General features: G+C 35.9%; 1 protein-coding gene across 1 annotated transcript; it reads right to left on the reverse strand.

Annotated features, from left to right (window-relative positions):
* Window positions 1–11: 11 nt before the first annotated feature.
* On the reverse strand, window positions 12–19090 carry bdh2 (3-hydroxybutyrate dehydrogenase, type 2). The gene is made up of 11 exons (XM_030139107.1): window positions 19024–19090; window positions 17340–17426; window positions 11863–11941; window positions 9465–9561; window positions 8283–8391; window positions 7879–7939; window positions 7618–7731; window positions 7003–7061; window positions 6791–6883; window positions 4566–5121; window positions 12–122 (listed from the first exon to the last, which is right to left on the reverse strand). The coding sequence occupies exons 2-10, from the start codon at window positions 17409–17411 to the stop codon at window positions 5068–5070; spliced, it is 738 nt and encodes a 245-aa protein (XP_029994967.1). The 5' UTR covers window positions 17412–17426; window positions 19024–19090; the 3' UTR covers window positions 12–122; window positions 4566–5067.
* Window positions 19091–20551: the final 1461 nt, after the last annotated feature.

Genomic DNA, 20551 nt, shown 5'->3' on the forward strand with positions numbered 1-20551 from the left:
GGCTACAGCACGTCTGGTCCAGTCACTTCTTTAGCACAGTACATCAAGCCAGTGGGTGGGGTTGGCCATTGATGGGCAGTTCCTTCACTTCTGTTTCTCTGTCTAGCTCTGACCTCAGGCTCCTATTCATACAACATGGTTTTATCAGTAGAGAAACAAAATATTGTTTACTTTATAATAGAGAACCGTGATATTGGTTCAGGTGTGGAAATGAGGTGGCATGAGGTGATAGGGTTATGGAATAAAGATGTTTCATAAAAAGACATGAGTTTCCTTCAGTTCAGCATAGTTACAGGTCTGAAAAGAAGTTTCAATGATAAAGAAAACAAACAGGGATTTAAGCTGCATGGCTAAAATGGAAATAAACTGTAGCTTTAATAATATGCTGGCTCCCGTGTGGTAGCGGTTTCACATGACGAAAAATCCCTGGGGTGTCCAACATGTGACTCACAGGTCAAAATGGGTCCACCAAAAGGTCTAATCCGGCCCATGGGATGAATTTATGAAATGCAAAAATTACACTGAAGACATTAATAACAGCCAACGGTGAAAACTCATATTATTTCAGGGGCTGGCACATACAGCCCAATTTGATCTCAAGTGGGTCAGACCAGTAAAATACTATCATAATGATAACTTCATTTTTTCTCTTTGTTTTAATGTAAAAAAGTAGAATTACATGAAAATTTTTACATTTACAAACTATCCTTTCACACAAAAAGTTGAATAACCTGAATATGAACCTGAAAGAGACACAAATGTAATTTTAACAATATGTTAGTTAGTTATTAAATGATTTGTGCCTTAGTAGATCCACTGCAATCAGTAAGTTTCAATGTGCATGTTTGTAAATGAGAAGCTGATGCATAATACTGTTAACACTGTCCTTATACTTCTTATGAAATTACAGGTTATTCATATTTTTTAAAGGCTACTTTGTAGATGTAAGCATTTTCATAACATCATTTAACTGTTTTTCACTCCAAGACATACAGAAAAGAGTGGAGTTGGCCTTAAGTATAGTTTATATGTTATTTTACTGGTTCTATCCACTCATATTGTTTTGTTTTATTTTTTTTTTATTGGTTTATTTAATAGGGACCATGCATATTTATAAACATTGTTGTACAAAAACACACTCATGTAAATATGCCAGAATTAGTAAAAATAACTACTTTTCATCTGCAGTCCCTAGGCAGGTGACAGAAACAAGACATAAAACAGCCAGCATTGATACATCACTCGTTTGCTATCAATTAAAAATTTAAAAAATACAAATAATGATGACATAGAAAGATCAAAACAAACACACAAATAAACAAAAAACAAATAGACATAGGATGACCACAGGGGCATTAGCCTATACATTCACCTGTATACTTGCATACAATTTAACAGAGAAAGTGTATGGGTGATGAAATGTATGTCAATTAAAAGTGAGTGCATGTCTGGTTTTATAGGAGCCACTGTTTTAAGTGAGTTTTAAAAGTGCTGTATGTCAGACACACTCTTGGGGGGGGGGGGGGGCGTTTAGATGGAGTTTTCCTTCTACTATTGACAGTACGTTTTGTCCAAAAGTGGTGCGTCTGAATGGTATCACAATTCCCATTTACAGAGGCCCATGCACTATCGCCGCTATGACGTGTTTTGTACACCAAGAGAATTTAAAAAAAATATGTAAACCTATCCCCTTACCCTTATTACAGATGATTTGTAACATCTTAAGTTACTACAGTACTGAGCCTTCCCTTCCAACACTTATGATTGATGGTATAAATTTAAAAAATAAAAAATGTAATAATAAAGTAATTGGTATTACTCTGAAATCTAAAATATTTACAGATTTTAGCAGATGACTACAAGTTCCTGAATCCATGTCACTATCCTCTATGATAAATCCTCTATGATAAAGGCAAATTCAAAATTTATTAGATGTCCCATTTCTCCAAAAGTAAAAGAAACTCATTTCAAAACCATCTGTAATATTTACCCAGTTGTGGAATTTCTCAAAAAATGTTTAAATTTGAAGCAGATGCTTGCTCCTTCTGTGGCAAGTCTGAGGAAACATTAGAACTTTTGTTTGTTTTATGTCCAATAACTCCAGAATTTTGGTTTGACATGAAGAACTGGTTGTCTCTCAAAATTGATGATGTACCGTTGCTCGACACTGTTGATATTCTGTATTTTAGGGATAATTTGAATTCATCTGTATCTGATCTTATTAAAATAATTATTCTTCTGTGTAAATATCATATTCATTGCAGTAAAAGGAAAAATTCTACGCCCTCCTTTAGCTGGTTCTACTGTTTTTTTTTGTTTTTTTTTTTTTTAAATTATACTTGTTTTACAGCTCCCTTTTTCATTTGTTCTTTTTTTTAAGTTGCTTTACACGCTCGTTGTATACTCTGAATTTGTCTCTTGGCATGATTGAAATGTCCTCTATTAGAGTTTGTACATTGTGTTGTATGTTCTAAAGTTCCAAAAAAAAAAAAAAAAAAAAAAAAAATACACTACCAGTCAAAAGTTTGGCCTCACCTTCTCATTTAAATGGCATTAGATGGACCACAGATGGCCAATAAGTGCTCAGCATCACCAGGAACTCCTTCAAGACTTTTGGAAAACATTTCAAGTGACAACCTCATGAAGCTCATCGAGACAATGCCAAAAATGTGCAAAGCAGTAATAAAAGAAAAATGTGGCTATTTTGAAGAATCTAAAATATAAAACATGCTTTAAGTTATGTCAGTTTTTTTTAACTACATAATTCCATTTGTGCTCATTCATAGTTTTGATGACTTCAGTGAGAATCTACAATGTAAATAGTCATGAAAATAAAGAAAAAACCAGGTGAGTCCAAACTTTTGACTGGTAGTGTGTGTGTGTGTGTGTGTGTGTGTATATGTAAAAGTGTACTACCTCCGCTTTCAAGTCTTTGACAGAAGCCATGCAGTGGAGGAGGGGCAACGATATGTAGCACTTTATATAAATAACAAGCATACTTTATATTTTCAAAATTCTCCAAACTTAGAAGTTTGTTTCTCTAGTATATCAGTGATGAAATGACAATGGCTTTTTATCAAAAGTTTTTATAGTTTTTTTTTTTTTTTAAGAGAGATTCAATGCTTTTAAGTACGTATATTGGACTAATATGAGTTTGACTCCCCTCAGTTATCAGTTACCCACTTTATGCAGTATTAACAGTTCTACTGCTTTACCTCTATATTCATAGTTTTTTAAGCAAACGAGCTACACTAAAATACCTCTACTAACTAACATAACACTTTTTTTTCTCAACTTTACTGAAAATATTTGGGTATACAAGACATAAATTTTGAACAAACAACAAGATGTCAAACAGGAAAAAGCATTTGAACAAATAAGTTCAAGAAAATAATGCATAGATTTAAAGACGCAAAGTAGAATAGACAAGTAATAGTAAATAAATAAATAAATAAATAAAAATAAATCTGACAAAAATAAATAAATAAATGCAACAGAGAGTCCAGTCTATTTTAAAGAATTGTTTATAAATTGCCAGGGTGTTAGAGCTTTTTTTTTTTTTTTTTTTTTTTAAAGATAAATTCTAAAGATTTAATATACTTTTCAAATTCCATTAGGAAGATTTTAAAATTTGGTATATGGTATTTTGGTATATTTATTTTTATGTATATGAAATTTTCCAAATAAAATGATCAAATTTACAACTAATTCTAAATTACGAATGTCGTGTTTAAAATATGTAATTACATTTTGGGATGTTATAGTAATCTTTTCATTACTTTTAGATATATTTTTTCAATTTTGGACCAGAAATTCGGAGAGTGTTCACACAGAAAGACTAAGTGTGGAGTAGTTTCAGGACATGAACTAACCTAACGCTACTACAATGTTTTGACAGTAGCTTATGGCAGCAGATGCTGGTTAATCCAATTTTGAACAGACCACACTAATCAATGCTTACAGCTACGACCATATGGCACATGTAGCTAACGTTAGCTCAACTAGGTTAATAGATGCTAAAGCAAGTAGGTTAGCATAAAGTACCAACTTCTACAAAACAAATACATTCAAGTGGCATATGTAACCAGCTAGCGTTAGCTTCCCGCAGAGCAGATACTATGTTGTCTTGACATTTTGGATGACTTTTTCACTTTATAACTGTGGTTTCGTACACATGTGTATCAACAGTCAAATGAAACGGTGATTAGCTACCGGAGAGGCACGTCCACGCCTCACGACCACCTAAGACTGGAGTTCCAACATCGGACAGCGGGTTAGCTACTTCTTCAACAACGGGCGCTAACTGACGTAAAAGGGAAACGCAGAGCTACTTCCTCGTTGTGTTCAAATCTCAGAATTTACGCTAAACCTGAACGAATATTTAAACGCAGTCAGTTTATAAAACAGTTATCTAACGCTGTTTACATATGTAGGTGACGTTTCTGTCCGATAATGGATGCACTGCTAATAGCTGGCTGACAGTTCCACACTCCCATCTGAAAAGCCGGTACATTAACCTAGCTAGCTCCCCACAGCCTAACGCATAGAAGGTAAAAGCGGCTCACCTCATATCCTAAACACTGCCATGACTAGTGAGACGTCAGTAGCAGCAGTAGCGGACAGTCCTGTGGTAGATACACCAGCTGGGAAATAGGAATGAGGAGGATTAGTGATGGCCAAGCATGTATGTACTGAGCACTCTAGTGTTTGGTTAAGGGGGGGGCAGTGCTTGGGAATGGAGTCTGTCAAGGAAAATGCTGAGGGTTTTCTTTTACTAAATCAAACAATGTTTATTCACATTCAAAATCACACAGATTGTACATGTAACGCATTTGTTCTAGGACTGATAAGGCTCTGATAATCCATTCATTATACAGTGTTTGTCACTGTGTAGCTACAATATTTATTAAGCTGTAAAATGCTCCTACATTTAAAAAAAAAAAAAAAAAAGAAAAGAAAGTGGAATCAAATTAAAACTTTGTGTATTTTATTTCAATTCAGGAGATTTGCATTCATAACAAAAACTACTGCATCCACTTCTACATTGATGATCTTGCCATAGGTTTCTCAGAGTCTCCACCCTCCGTCAATGATTTGTTCAGTCCCGGTCACATAGGCTGACTGTGAAGAACAACCACAGCACTTGTAAACACAGCACATGCAGATTTAATGAGTTAAAAATAAACACACATACACTGATCTACCTGTTGCTTTGGAAAAACTGAGGTTCTGAGTATCTTAACCCTCTTCAAAAGATTTCTTCCAGATGCCAATACACATACTAAAACATTTAACACAATACTTATCTATATCAGAATATTGGAAGGTACTGAAAGAGTGTCTGTGTGTGTATCTGCGCAGTTCTGAGAAACTGAGATGCTTTTAACTGGCCAATTTGGTACTTACAGTTGAGGAATAGTCCCATCTCCACATTAAATATCTTGGCAAGTTGATAGGACCAATATTTTGGGAGATATTAGTCATTTTGGAATACAATAGCCTTACAATCATGTTGCTCAGTTGACCAGAAGCGCAGTAACACACTGCATGATGGGAAATTAAGTTAAAAACAGGAACGACACATCAAATAACTTAAATCCCAAGATATCGGTATTAATATGACCCGTTCTCCACGGATCAATGCGCTAGTAGTGTATAATTAAGTAATCATGATCTGGGAGTTTGATTTCTTGCACTGATAATATGAATTATTTTGATTTAGTCTCAAAGTTTTATGACAGTAGCAGCAATTCAAATATGGTGTGAAAATGCAGACTAATTTACTGTGATTAAAGGTCCGCTTTGTAAATTTTTGGGTGATTTAGGAGGATGTCATTATAGAAATGGAATGCAATTTATATTTAAATGCAGTTTGAGAGGTCAGCCATCAAAATTTCCAGTAGTATGGAGCCCCATGGTTAAATACTTAAAAAAACTTAAAACACTCTAAACTACAAAAATGCTTTTAGTGCAGTTTTCCCATACATAATTTTTTTTCCCTATTTGGTGCGCTATACATACTAGTGTACTCTCTAATAATATTAGTAACACCACATGTCCATATCTTGTGTAGGATGTAATTGTGAATAAGCAGATTTATCTACTATTAGGCAAAAAAATAAATAAAATCTTTGCTATTATTATTGTATTTTATTTATTTTTTTAATTTTACCTTTTTTGTTCTGAGTACTTTGCTATTTTTTATTTCTATCATTAAGTATGTCATGTAGGGCCAAGGGTGAAAGGGTGAGGGAGTGGGAAGAATGGGACATGCTTAATGCCTCTGAAATTGAAAATTCAAATGTTCAATGTAACTTAAATCTGCACCAAAAAATGATATGTTAAAAAAAAAGAAATGGAATGCAATATCTATAATTATGATTTTATTAGTGCATAGTCATATGAATATTAAAATTTGCGCCACATTTTTACAGTACATCTGAACAGATTTCCTCTTTAGTCTGTTTTTTTGGCAGGAGGCATAAAACATTTTTGTGCCTTAAAAGGCCAGAATGGACAAGGGTGGGGGGGCTTTTCAGTCAGTTGTAATCTTCAACTTTACAGCTACAAATTACACACTGAACCTTTAATAGGATTTTAAAATAGTTATAATATCAGGGAGTGGAAAAAAAACCTCTTCAGTCAACCTGCAAAATAGACACTAATTCTTACTTTGTAAACTTCAGGATGTTATTTACTTGTATCTTGATAAAACCACAAGATACACATGACTTGACCTCAGTAAGAATTACACGACCTGCATGACTAACAAAAACACAAACACACTCACCTCATCTGAGGCCAAGTATACACACAAGTATGCAACCTCTTCAGCTGTGCACATTCTGCCAGTTTTCTGTCTTGCCATAAAGTCCTTATAAGCCTGCAGATTGTGGAAACCGAAGTATTCAGTATCAGTAATGCCTTGTGTGGTAAGTCTCATGTAATGTAAATTGTATGATTCAGTAGGACATTGTTAAGAAGAAGGAACATTACCAGTACCTGTTCTGGGTTCGGCTGGGCCTGGATCCTACCCCTCAGTGATGGTGTATCAACAGTACCTAGAAAACAAAATTCAGAGAACTTTAACTAACGGGGAGATACAGATAAATAAAGTTTTCTGAAGTATTAATCAGACTGGCTGTGGTCTTCTATGGAAATTCAATAGAACAGACCTTTGACATGCCTTCTGATGTTCTGTTCTAGGTAGAGTACTTGTTAGGCTGTTTATCTTCATTTGATACTTTACTTGTTATTGAGAAAACTTGGCTTTCGGGTTATTATTAATTTCAATACAGGTTATCTTATTAATTACATTTATGTGTTATTGCCTCAGATTTACCCACTACGAAACACTGATGGCTTTACAAATCTTTGCCCTACAATTATTTACAGAGCTGCGTGTTAAAATTATAATGAAGAAAACTGGAGGTTCTCAACAGCTATAACTCGTACCCTGGAACAGACTTGTACCATTTTGTGCAGTGTCCTTAAATATGCAAAGCTTTTCAAAACCATGCTTTTCATTTGTTCCCCAAGGATGCGAACACAATGTTATCTACGTCTGATTAAAAGAACACGGTGACCCTGTTTATAAGTGGGGTATTTTAGACTTACCAGGACACACACAATTACAGCGTATGCCTTGTTCAATGAAATCTGCAGCTATGGACTTGGTGAGGCCGATCACTGCAGCCTTGGAGGTGCTATAGACACATCGGTTCACAACACCTGTGTGGAGGAAACGCATATGTCCGTCACACACGCAGAGCAATTATCTGAGATAAGAGGATTACCATGAACATGCTCATACTTGAAGGACTTAATGTCTCTTTAATTGAGCGTTTGCTCTTCAAGCAGTGTGGACAGTTATTTCACCTTTTATGCTCGAGGCCACTGATGCCATGTTAATGATGTTTCCTGACTTCTTTGCCAACATCTAAAAGGATAAAAGAAGTTATAAAGATGGGAAAGAAAAAAAGAATTGGAAAAATGTGATATTCAAATGTGTTTAAAAAAAAAAGACCAAGTTTTCATTTTTATTTCACCATAACTGATAAATGTGCTCTGATCTCAGCTGTGGTTCACCTTTGAAACAGTTTGGTTAGTTTGTGGTTAAAGCTGGATTAGTAGTCACAGGCACACAGTAATACAGCTAATCCCGGGAGACAAAGGATGAGGACAAAATAAAAGCATATGTCACTCAAACTGCAACGGGAACTGTTCCTTAGTCTTAAGAACAACAGGATAAAGTGTGTTAAGCATGTGTGGTCAAAGGTCACCTTGGGCAGGAACGCCTTGCACATGAGGTACATGCTCCGAACATTTGTATTCATCGTGAAGTCCCAGTCGGCCTCTTCGCAGTCCAAGATGGAACCATGATGCACAAATCTGTACAGAAACACACCATGATACACTCACTATTACACAGAGCGGTTACATATAATAATCTAATCTTGTATTTTCTATTGATCATCTGTCAGGCAGAATCAAAACAAGTTATAAAATATGAGATTTAGTGGAAATTATAATGAATAAAATAAACAGTAAAGGTGAAAGAAAAGGAACCCATTTGAAAATAGAGGAGTTAGACATCTATTTCAGTGAGAATCTTTGAGAATGTAATTTTAAAAAGAAATGTAAAACAGAGATTTAGATTAACCCCAAACAGCAGTAAAAATGTTAGACTGTTTACAGTTTCAACCATATTTCCTATGTTAAAATATGACAAAGAACTGTAGCAATAACAGGTGGGTTTACTTATGCGTTTGCGTATACTAGTGCGTAGCAAGCACATATACTAAGTTTTGGAGTATGATAGTTGTTGTAACACCACACTTTCCCCTTTAAACTGGTGATGTAGTAGATTATGTTAATGAATGATGTCACTAAAATTGGTTGGTTTATATATATATATATATATATATATACAGAAACCATCTGAAATGTCATTAACAAAATGTAGAATACACAACTGCTCAGACCAAGATGGAGCCATGATGCACAAATCTGTACAGAAATTCATCACAATAGACTCATTATTACACAGAGCGGTTACATATAATTATCTAATCTTGTATTTTCTGTTGATCAACTGTCGGTCAGAATCAATAAAAGTTAAAAACAAGAGATTTAATGGAAAGTATTAGAATATAATTAATAATATAAAAAACATTAAAGTTGAAAGAAAAGACAGTTACCCACACTGAACATGTTACTGACCCTTAACAGTAATTGTTCAGAGGCTGCTCTTAAGGAGATTGTTCAAAGGTTAAGCAGGGGTTAAACCTCAACATACAGGGTTTTGGAAATGCTTAATGCACAAACACAATGTAAGCAGAACAAACACAACTATGATTTCATGCAATGTGCAAACTGTTCATAACTTCAGGTAGAATCATTATTATTATTGTTGTTCGTTTGGTCAATCATAGAATTTACATTACAGAGACAGTGGGGACTACCCAGCAACGTTGAACAGCACATCCACATGGTCATGTTCCTTTGCAAGGGCTTCAACTTGGTCCCTCTTTGTCACATCAACCACTTTGGTCTTAATCCCTGTAGATAGAAAGACACAGATTACACTGTGGGTGAGACGGTCCGATCATTGCAAAGACTTGTTTGAACAAGTGGTTCCAGGCACAACAAACCCCACCCTTGGCACGTATTGTAGCTTATTTTGGCATCGATCCACCTGATGTCATCATGTCTATGCATGTGCTGATGTTGGCATATCAATTGCCTCAAAATATGTGCCGAGTTTGAAGTAAATTGAAACAAAATTGATGTTTTGATAGACGTGTAAAATCTCACCCATTATAAGTAAATGGGATACAAAAAAAGATGTAAAAATCATAAAAAATGTGAACTTTGACCTACTTTTCCTAAAATGGAATCACATCTATTATGGGTCACTGGCAATCTATAAACCTAATTTGGTATGAATTCAACCAATAGTTTTGCTGCTGGAGTGTAAAAAACAAACAAACAAACAACTGAACCAAAAACATTACTCCTTGCCTCCCCTTCGGGGGGGGGGGGGGGGGTTAACATAATTAACTAGAAAAGCACTCAGAGAGCACAGACCTTTTTTTTTTTTTTTTAAATTTGCACATACAGTATAAAATATGGCAAGTACAGGTACATATCTCTCTTGACAGGGAGAAGGGTATGAAAATGTGCAGGTGAGGTCAGAAACCCAAAAGGCTTATAGAATGACCTCACCTTGACTTAGTTGTATTTTAAAGAAAATAAAAGAATGTCATTTGCATACCTTCCATGAAGTAGAGGGATAAATAAAAATGACATAAAAGTAAAAGAAATGATGATTATATATCTATAAACATCATTTCTTTCAATAACATAAAGAGTTAAAAAAAAAGAATAACTGGAAAAGCACTCGGAGAGCACAGACCTCTGCTAAGGCAGATGAGTGTCATGGCTTGTTCCTTGTGTCAGTATCAAAATTTGCTGAAAATTTTTATCAAAATCCGTCCATAACTTTTTGAGTTATCTTGCTAACAGACAGACAGACAGACTCTGATGAAAACATAACCGCCGCATTTCCTTAGTGGAGGTAATAATGATAATGCAATAATACTAGTTGTAATAGAAACACTAAATACACAGATAAATAAATAAATAGATACACCGCCCCATAAAAATCTGCCCCCCCCCCCCCCCCATCACAACCAAAATTTAATCATTTCTTCCTTGTGCCAGTATCAACATTTCCTGAAAATTTCATCCAAATCCATTCATAACTTTTTGAGTTATCTTGCTAACAAACAGACAAACCCCAATGAAAACATAACCTCCGCCGTTCCTTTGTGAAGGTAAAAAGCAAACAGCTGAAGATGTTACTTAAAGATGCAGGCGGTTGCCAGGTATGGCATGGGACAGAACCACCCTATTGTTTCCTATCTCCACAGTTAGGCTCAATTACACCTGGAAGCTACTTAGCAGGAGCCTTTATTTTTTCATATTGGCACCTAATCACCTCTTTAAAAAAGCAGTTAGTGCGGTCAAGTGCCAAAACGTAAATACTAGTATTATTTGAACTATTTAACTTCCCTGCACTACAACATGGAGAGGAACAGCACTGTGAACCACTGAAATGGCTGATAAATGCAAACACATAAAATGCAAGCTACACTGTTTAGATATGTCTAATACAATGTTCCATTAGTATAATAATGGTTTAGTTCACATAATATTAATTCTAAATGCTCCAATTAATTTTCATACGGAAGTCACCAAATGGATTTTTCTCTACATTTAACCCTTCCTAAGTGATTTATCATCATTTATTATAGTACTGTCCTCTACATTTAGCATTTTTCAGCAAAAATTATGTATTTTCTCATATATTTCCTGTGCAGATGTTCATAGGAGTAAAATTATATCAAAACATCACAGAAACTGAAGCAAAAGTGACATTTTCAGCAAAATATACTGTTAACATAAAAGCAAGCGTCTCCAGCCACTGTAAAACTATGTGACGTCAACCTACGTCGTTTTACTGGTGAATCAATGTTGTGGAAGATGCTGGTTTATCCATGTTCCTTAATGAACCTTTGAACATCCAAATAAGTTCTATTTGATCCCCCTGAAAAATTGCGAGACTGTGTTTTTTCTGAATTATTAAAATACACTGACAAGATTAGTGGTTCAAAAGAAATGAAACATTTTAGATCAGTCGATGCTTTTGGTCACCGATGGCTGTTTAGGTCTGTCAGATTAATGAAGCTGTCGGAGAATAATTTGTGGAGAGGAAAAATAGATCAACAACCAGATCTGGGTGTTGCTTTACATTGGTTGTCCAGCAGATGGCAACCTCACACCAATATAAATAGGTACCTTGAATGCCTTCCAGTTCCTTCAGCTTCTCTCCGTTGATATCCGTCGCTGTGACTTGAGCTCCCTCCTTTGCAAAGGCCTGTAGTAGGAGAACTTCAGTCAGATCCAACTGTTTCCACCATAATGACACATAATGGTATGAAACCTTTTATTCATTTTTACAAAAAACTTTCTGTTGTGATTCTGTGATTATATACAAGTCTACTGCATTTAATGGTGTACTTAGATTAAAGTTTCAAAGTTTCAGTGTGTAATATTTAGTGACATCTAGTGGTAAATGAACTGAATATACTTTGTCTCATCCATATGCACAGTTAGAACTCAAGGGTAAAGAATCTTAATGTGTAATACCAATGATGGGCACTAGATGCTGGTTCCAAGAAGACCTAGCTATCCAAACCCCCTTTTACACAGCACTTCTGTTACTGGAATATTTCGTCTGTGTAAAGGAAATGGTGGGTTCATTTGGTCCCACCTTTATCGAGGTTTTGAAACACCTCTGGAGGTAGTAACAGAGCCATGATAAAGGTAGAATCGTGAGTCTGAAACGCTATGTAAAAGGAACGCCTCTCGTTCACAACCAAAGTGTCGTTTTGAGGATGTATTGCGTGTATGACCCCTGCACTGGGGGGATTTAAAAATGAGTGCGGGCCGTGTACAGTAAACAAACGTATCAACACGACCAGAAAGATGTCGAACTGGGGAGACGCTGAGATCTGTGAGCTGTTGTCACTTGGGGCAGATGACTCTATCCATACTAACATTTGTGGAACAGTGAAGGACTCTGGAGAGCAACACCGTTATGCTCGGGGTATTTCAGACACTTAAGTGCGTCACACTATGTCACTGCCCCTTTGACTCCAGAACCCCAGTCCACTGTGTAAAAGTTCAGCCTGTCTCACCTCTGTTACTCCTTCGGCTGTGGAAATCAGTCAATGATGGAAAAAAGGTGGGATCACCATCTCACCTTTATTCTGGGGTCTCTGAGTAAAAGTGGCTATAGACATACACGGAACTTCTCTATACAAATAATAAGTCTTTTTTTAGTTTTTTTTTTCTTTTAATTACCGGGTCATTCTCATCTCATTCATTTTAAATGGGGCTTCTATTAAATGTTCCATTGGTGTAGCTTAAGGAGGCCCTATACCCCTGAATTTTTTTTTTTTTTTTGGATAATTTTTTGTTTTAGCTTCATTTATATTTTAATTTGTTTTTCCATTATTTTTTTTATTTTTTTTATTATCTTTCTCTTTAAATGACTTCTACCTTAATAAAATATTAGTATGACTAGGGTGGGTAGAAGAGGATGTCTGCTGTGTTCACTTGAATTGACTGGTGTGATTGACAGCTTGATCACTGATTTTGTTATGCAGATGTTTGATGAAGTTTACCGTTTTATGGAGATAGTAAACTTGTATTTAGGATTAGCTCTCCCATCACCCCTTCTGCTTAGCTCCAACCTTTTGCCAAATTATGGACAACTCTGGCTGCAAAAACCAAAGATGGTGAAAATCAACCTAACCCCTGAACTCTTCTGTGAAACACTAAGAAGGATGACATTGTCCACTGATTGTATAAGATGTACGACAGCCTCTGGTGGTTTCTCTATTTGACATTTTTAGTTAAGGGGATATTAACTCTCATTCATATTTCCAAATAGTAGGCTCTGTGAAGCAGATTAAACCTGGATGCTGCTTGCAATACCAGAAAAATGAAAAATTCCAACCTTCCATAGGAATATGGCAGCACAAAAGTTCATTCTAAGGTCACAAAAACCCACTAATTCTAAATGAAAACACAATTATGAATATATTTGTAGGTAAAGCCTCCCTAATCTGCTGAAGCCTAGAAGGACTTTTGATGAACTTTCTCAATGAAACTTACATATTCTCTGTGACCTCAAATATTCTGATTACGGAGTTGACATACAGGTTTCATTAGAAATAGACACAAAATGTTAATCTCCACCAATTACATTCAACTCTCTGTTAAAGCCAGTTTTCCTCTGGTAATAGTTCAGAGTGAGTGCATCATTACCCACACAGCAGACAAAGCTACCTTTTGAAGTCACAATGGAAAATGCTCAGTAGACCTCACACATCACGAACAGCTTTAAATACTGTTAGATTGGAACCTAATGGTCTGAGACATTGTGAATACAGCTATTTGGATTCCTTCACTCAGTGGAAAACAAATATTCCTGCAATACAGTGCATGGTTACACACACACTTAAAGACTTCATTTGAAGGGAATGGAGGTGACGATGACCCAATCTCAACGAGGATGTGTGCGAGATCTTCAAGTGATTTGCTTCCTCTTTGCTTCCTATCATCTGAGGACTCTTGACTCTCTGAACCCCTGCTGACGACATCTCATAAAACACTACATCTCGTGTTTTTAGTTTTTTTCTATAAAATAATATCTAACGTGTATTGTCTTAGTTTTTTCTCCCTGTTTAGAAACAGAAAATAAATCAGTTTCACAAGCAACTATATATTTACACAGTCTTCTGCCAAACTAGAAAATCTCAGCAGAAATGTTGAATGTGCTTACCACAGTTTTGCACATATAGCTGGGTTTTGTGGGTGCTTTGTGCATCATAGCAACCATCCATGCCAGTGACTGAAATTTGATTTTGGCAGATGATGCTAATATAAATTGTATGCAAGTGTAGTGGGAATTTTGGAAAAAAAGGAATTGTAAAAAAAAGTGATTGTATCTGGACTTGGACAGAAATGTCTGTTCTGATTTATTACTGGGGCAGCTGAATGGAACACCTGTCACTTTGAGGCTCGCAGCCCAAATTCACTTAGTTTTTTGGTCAGCCACATTGTATGAAATAAGGACAAACAAGGCTACATTAGAGGTAAATGTGTGATGGACTGGTTGTCAACAGTCACAGAGTAACCGCAGTTTTAAAAGAAAAGTTTCAAATATTTCCAAGAGCTTCTCCATTCTACGTAGTGAACACTGTCCACAGTCCACTAATGGTGAGAAGTAGTAACTTCAGGTTGTTTTTAACGGCACCTAATAGATGAAACAGTTTGATGTTATTCATCATTAGTCAGTTGACAGATTGAACCTTTGGCCACACCCACACAGTGATTACACTGATTCATATAGAGTTAGAGCAGTGGTTCTCAATGTTTTTTGGCTCGTGATCCCATTTTAACGTCACAAATTTCGGGTGACCCCAGACACTCATTTTTTTTGCTAAAATTTATTTGTTTTTGATCATGTAATAGTTTGCTATACCATGTAGCAAATAAATGCTAATTTTAGACAATATTTAGGCTATATAATGTATATTATGGACGGAGGCAGAAAAGCTAGGTTGAGATTATTGCACAAAATGAGAATTAGAGCCTGGCTGATATGGGATTTTTGGGGCCGATGCCGATATCGGGGGCTAAAAACGCCAACATCCAATATATCAGTCGATATCCGATACTGGCCAATAAACGATATATTGGCCGATATATGAAATAAGGTGGTCCGTGATTCTGTGACTGCGTGTATGTGTGTTTGTGGGGGTGATGACGTGATTGTCCAAGTGAAAGTGAAAGTGAAACTGACATGCTTTACTGTTCCTGGGCAGCCCATACACAGGAGCAGCGAGCAACAGAATCTCTGCAGCAAAAAAGTTAATAAATTGGTAGCATATTGGCCGATGTTGATTAATCGGTGATACGCTTTAATTGGCCCGACTAATCGGGACTAATCGGCCGGGCTCTAGTGAGAATTTTATTATTATTATTATTATTTTATTTTCCTTGGTAAGGATATGTACAGTCAGTCCAGCTTGTATTTACAAGGCTGCAAATTAACACTGAACAAACAAGAACTCAAACTATGAATTATGAAAGAGCTGCAGCATCTGAAACTGACCACAATGAACATTTGACAGATTAACAGTACCACAGTGCTTCAGTTTGTCATGTCTTTTATGTATTGAGATTGTCTATCTCAACTCAGTGAATATTTTTGATTAGTAAGTTGTTGTTTTTTTTTTTTTTAATCAATTACTAGAAATTTCAGGTGACCCCATTTGAATTCCAGGTGACCCTACGGGGGGTCCCGACCCCAGGGTTGAAAAACACTGAGTTAGAGTCTATCTGCAGTGGTGTCTCCACTCTGTCTGCACTAAAAGCGCATGGAGTGTCCACATTCATGGATGAAGCAGTGTTTCCTACAAAATTAGATAGTGTTCAAGCATGAACAACCATCATGAACAATGGACAGCAAGTCTCTCTCTTCTCCCATGTCTTTAAATGTAGCTTAATGTTAGATTTCGGATAAGTTTCTGTTGATGTGCTCAGGCCATAACTATGTCTTACAGAAACAGAATAACAGAATAACACAGTCCTCTGTTAGTACAGTTTGATACAGGTTGTATTAATGTAAAGACACAATTCTGAAGTTAGTGAACACAGAAGCAAAAGCTTTACATGTGTTTTAACTCCATTTCTGTGTATTATGTTCAGACTGATAATGCTGTTTCTGACTCAAACTCCTCAGCTGTCACTGTCCCAGATCAGGACCTCACAGTAGAGCTCATGGGGCTCACCTCCCTCCTAACCAAGTGAGGCAAAGGGTGAGGCTTTCCCTGAAAACTACAAGCTGTGTGGAAAGAGATGCAAATTCTCCCCCTATTTCTGTTTTCACTACATTATCTACTTATTATATGTCCATGTCCAATGAAATTAAATGACAGTATATTGGGCTGCACTGTGTAATCTCTTTGGCAAAGGTAATTTGCCAGTCATTAATATTGGTGGAGGCAGAGCTCAGCAAAGTCAAGAAGGGTGAAATACTAGCAACACTGTTTCACCTCTGTGTGTGTTCAGGCCTTATGTTGACATACACAGTGACAGGTCACGACGGTCACTACAGTGATGTAACATGTCAAAAATGTAAATACAAAGACTTTAATATAATACCATCAGTGGGTCAGTAGTTCAATCACCATAGTGTTAACCCATTTGACAATAGAAGAGTTATACATCCATTTAAATGAAAATATTTGAGAATGTGATTTTAAGCAAAAGAAATGTAAAGCAGAGATATAGATTAACCTCTAAAAGCAGTAAGAATGTTGGACTGTTTATAGTTTCATCCATATTTCCTATGTTAAAACATGCCAAAGAAATATGGCTATAAAAACAGGTGGGTTTACTTATGTGTTTGCTTATACTAGTGGGTAGCAAGCACATATAAGTTCTGGAGTATGATAATTGTTGTAACACCACATCAAACCACAGCCTTCAAATTGGTGATGTAGTAGATTATATTAATGAATGATGCCAACATCGCTAAAACTGGTTGGTTTCTATATCCACATATAAACTAGCTGAAACATGTCAATAATAAAATGTAGAATACACAACTACTTTGTACACCACAAGCTAATAAATAGGCAATATCTTCTGAGTTTCTTATGGTATAACATGATTAGAAATTATTTGAAGTTCATTACTATTGCGGCAGCACGTCCAATCCCCTGTGCAGCAGCTGATAACACAATCACTTTCCCATCCAGGCGGCCCATGGTGCACCTTCACTGCTGCGGTGATCAAAATAAACATAATACACACAAAAAAACAGAACACTTAACAATCACGGCAGGTTGAAATTGATGTTGCATTCATTAGACTTGTAGATTAGTATATGTTAGAAAATATGTTATATGCTGTTTACTGAAGTTTCCTTGAATTTTTGAATTCATTTAAAACCAATGAAACCTATACACTGGGAGTACAGGATTTTACCTATCTCGCTGGCAGCATTATATGCTTCTTTAAAATAACGACAAGAAAACTAAATTCCCTACTCAGTATTTATAGGAGCGATCAAAGCCGCTGTTATTTCAGAGACACAAACCAGCACCACCTGCAGAAGATACATATTGTTTCACTGTCAGTGAAGTGGAAAAAAGCATGTTACAGACTTCTCCACTCTAAATGAAAGAAACAACCCCTGTTAAGTTAAGAAGTAATGATTATCAGGCTCTCATACAGCAATCTTTGAGTCGGGATGTTGAGAAATGGGTGAAATTATTTTTATGTAAGAGGTTGTATTTGGTGTTGTGCTACTTCAGAGTAAAATCAAACTTTAATGCCAGTTTTATTAAGCAGGATTAAAAGGTGTTATTAACCCTTTCACGCACGAATTATGAGAACCTAAATCAAAATTTTTTCCTGAGTGTTTTTAATTCCTCTTTAGGCATGAAAAAAACTATGCGATTGAAAATTTTCTTCTGAAAAATAAATCAAAATAAATAAATAAAATAAAAATAATTGAAAAAAATACATGAAAAAATAATAATTAAAAAAAAAAATCTTACTAACCTATTTTTCCATGAAGTTGCAAAAATGTCCACTCAGCTGGACACCACACGTTTAATTCTTAATGCACAGAAACATGTATTTACTGATAAATTGTGTGAAAACTCTAGGGAGGGCTTGTAATTCTGGGGGTTTATGCTCAGGAGTGATCTACATAATGTTACCAATTCATGTCAGAAAAGATATGTAGTGTCTTAAAACTTTAATAAAGATATGTGTTAAAACAACAAAAAAAACAATGAAAAGAACAACAAAATCCATGAATATACAAGAGAACAGCTGTAGAATAACTGTCCACTGTAGTGACCAGTATGCATGAAAGGGTTAATCTTTATGCATTTTCCATAAACTGCATTGTAAGTGACAGTTACAATATCCTGGCTACAAATATTAAAATAAAAGTTGTTTCAATATCACTGGCCATGTTAATGATTTGCATTTGCATTAGTGTCATTATGCAGTAGATTTACTATGGGCTATAACCTGTCCAAATTAATCATCTACTTACTTATGCACAGACATCGACTGCAATTAAACAACACCCTGCCTGCATATTTAGAAAGGCATGCCACCAATTTCCCCCTGGGGATACGACTGTTTATTTGTTTCTGTATTTGTAGAACTGCACATTTAAAATTCAGATCATTGCATAATAGTCTCCTAACGTGGCTCACCACAGCTAGCATGTTTAGCTACATAAAGCACTAAAAACTAAGCCTGTTTGTTGTTATTACGGGTACACATGCCATTGTTGACATCCACAACGGGGATTTTCACGATTTGTTTGTAAGTTGCAAAGTTTTAAAAGAAACTCACCCTCTAAAACACGACCACTGCCACACTGAACAGCAAAACGAGCGTAGACACGTGACCCTTTTTCCGCACTGCTATTGGTTCACGACCAGGAAGTGCCCTCGCAGCAACATGAACTTTGACGAGATGAAACAGAGAGCAAGAGAGTGCAGTGAATGGTTGAAAGTATTTATTTATGTATTGTTTTAACAATTTACGTATGTTTGGCTAAGATTCTGTTGTTGAATGCATGCTGTATGCTTGTAATGTTGTACTTAAGTTATAAATGAGATAGAAATGACAACTAATTGATTGTCTATTTAAGGTATCACCCTAAACTATACAGGACTTCACTCTTCCGGTAAAGGTGTGAAATATCTTAATATTTTCTCTTTGATTGGAAAGACAACTGGATTGGAAATTAACCCTAACCCTAACCCTAACCTCAGAGATCAAAGTTCTGCATGCCTGTAGTTTTATTATCACTAACGTTCAGCTCCATAAAAAGCATGCAAACTTTGACTCACTTTCTTAGAGGCAGTTTTTCCTCCTTTATTTGATCCAGGTATACTGAGGTGATGGCCTCTTTTGCAATGTAACATAACATAAGATAACATAAAAAACACAAAGATAACATAAAAAAAAAATAAAAAAAAAATAGGATTGATTAAAAAAGTTGATCCTGGAAACAGGAGAAACCTAATACAACATTGATAATTAGTGTTGGTGAAAGAAAGACAAAACACTGTTGCAATAAAATAATTAAAATTAGAAAAGCAGACCTCTGCCAAGGCAGATAAGTGCCCCCCCCCCCAACCCCATCACCACCAAATGTAATCATTTGTTCCTTGTGCCAGTATCAACATTTCCTGAAAATTTCATCAAACCCCCCCCCCGATCATTTGTTCCTGATAATTTCAAATAAATCCGACCATAACTTTTTGAGTTATCTTGTTGACAGACAGACAGGCAAACAAACAAACAAACAGACAGACAGACAGACAGACAGACCCCAATGAAAATATTACCTCTGCCGTTACACTTGGTGGAGGTAATAAATACACTTAAATAAAATAAAACACAGACAATTTTTTGTAAAATATAAAGAAACTAGAAGCACTCGGAGAGCGCAGACCTCCGCCAAGGCTGATCAGTGCCCCCCCCACCCCCCACCCCCGTGGGCCCCCCCACCCCCGATCACCACCAAAATTTAGTCATTTCTTCCTTATCCCATTTCCAACAAACCCTGAAAATTTCATCAAAATCTGTCCATAACTTTTTGAGTTGTGTTGCACACTAACGGACAGACAAACAAACAGACAGACAGACAGACAAACAAACCCTGGCAAAAATATAACCTCCTTGGCGGAGGTAATTACTAATTTCCTTTGTCCTAAGGATATGAATGAATCAATGTTAAGCTATTTCTGCATCCTATTTCATGTTGCAGCTGCACAATAAGTATAATTAGATTTTCCAATATTAGTAAAAACACATAGTACTTCCAACAAAAAGAAAAAGTTTTTAAAGTAATTCTTCACCTTCAACCATA

Source organism: Sphaeramia orbicularis, chromosome 1, assembly GCF_902148855.1.
Source record: "Sphaeramia orbicularis chromosome 1, fSphaOr1.1, whole genome shotgun sequence".
NCBI classification, from domain to species: Eukaryota; Metazoa; Chordata; class Actinopteri; order Kurtiformes; family Apogonidae; genus Sphaeramia; species Sphaeramia orbicularis.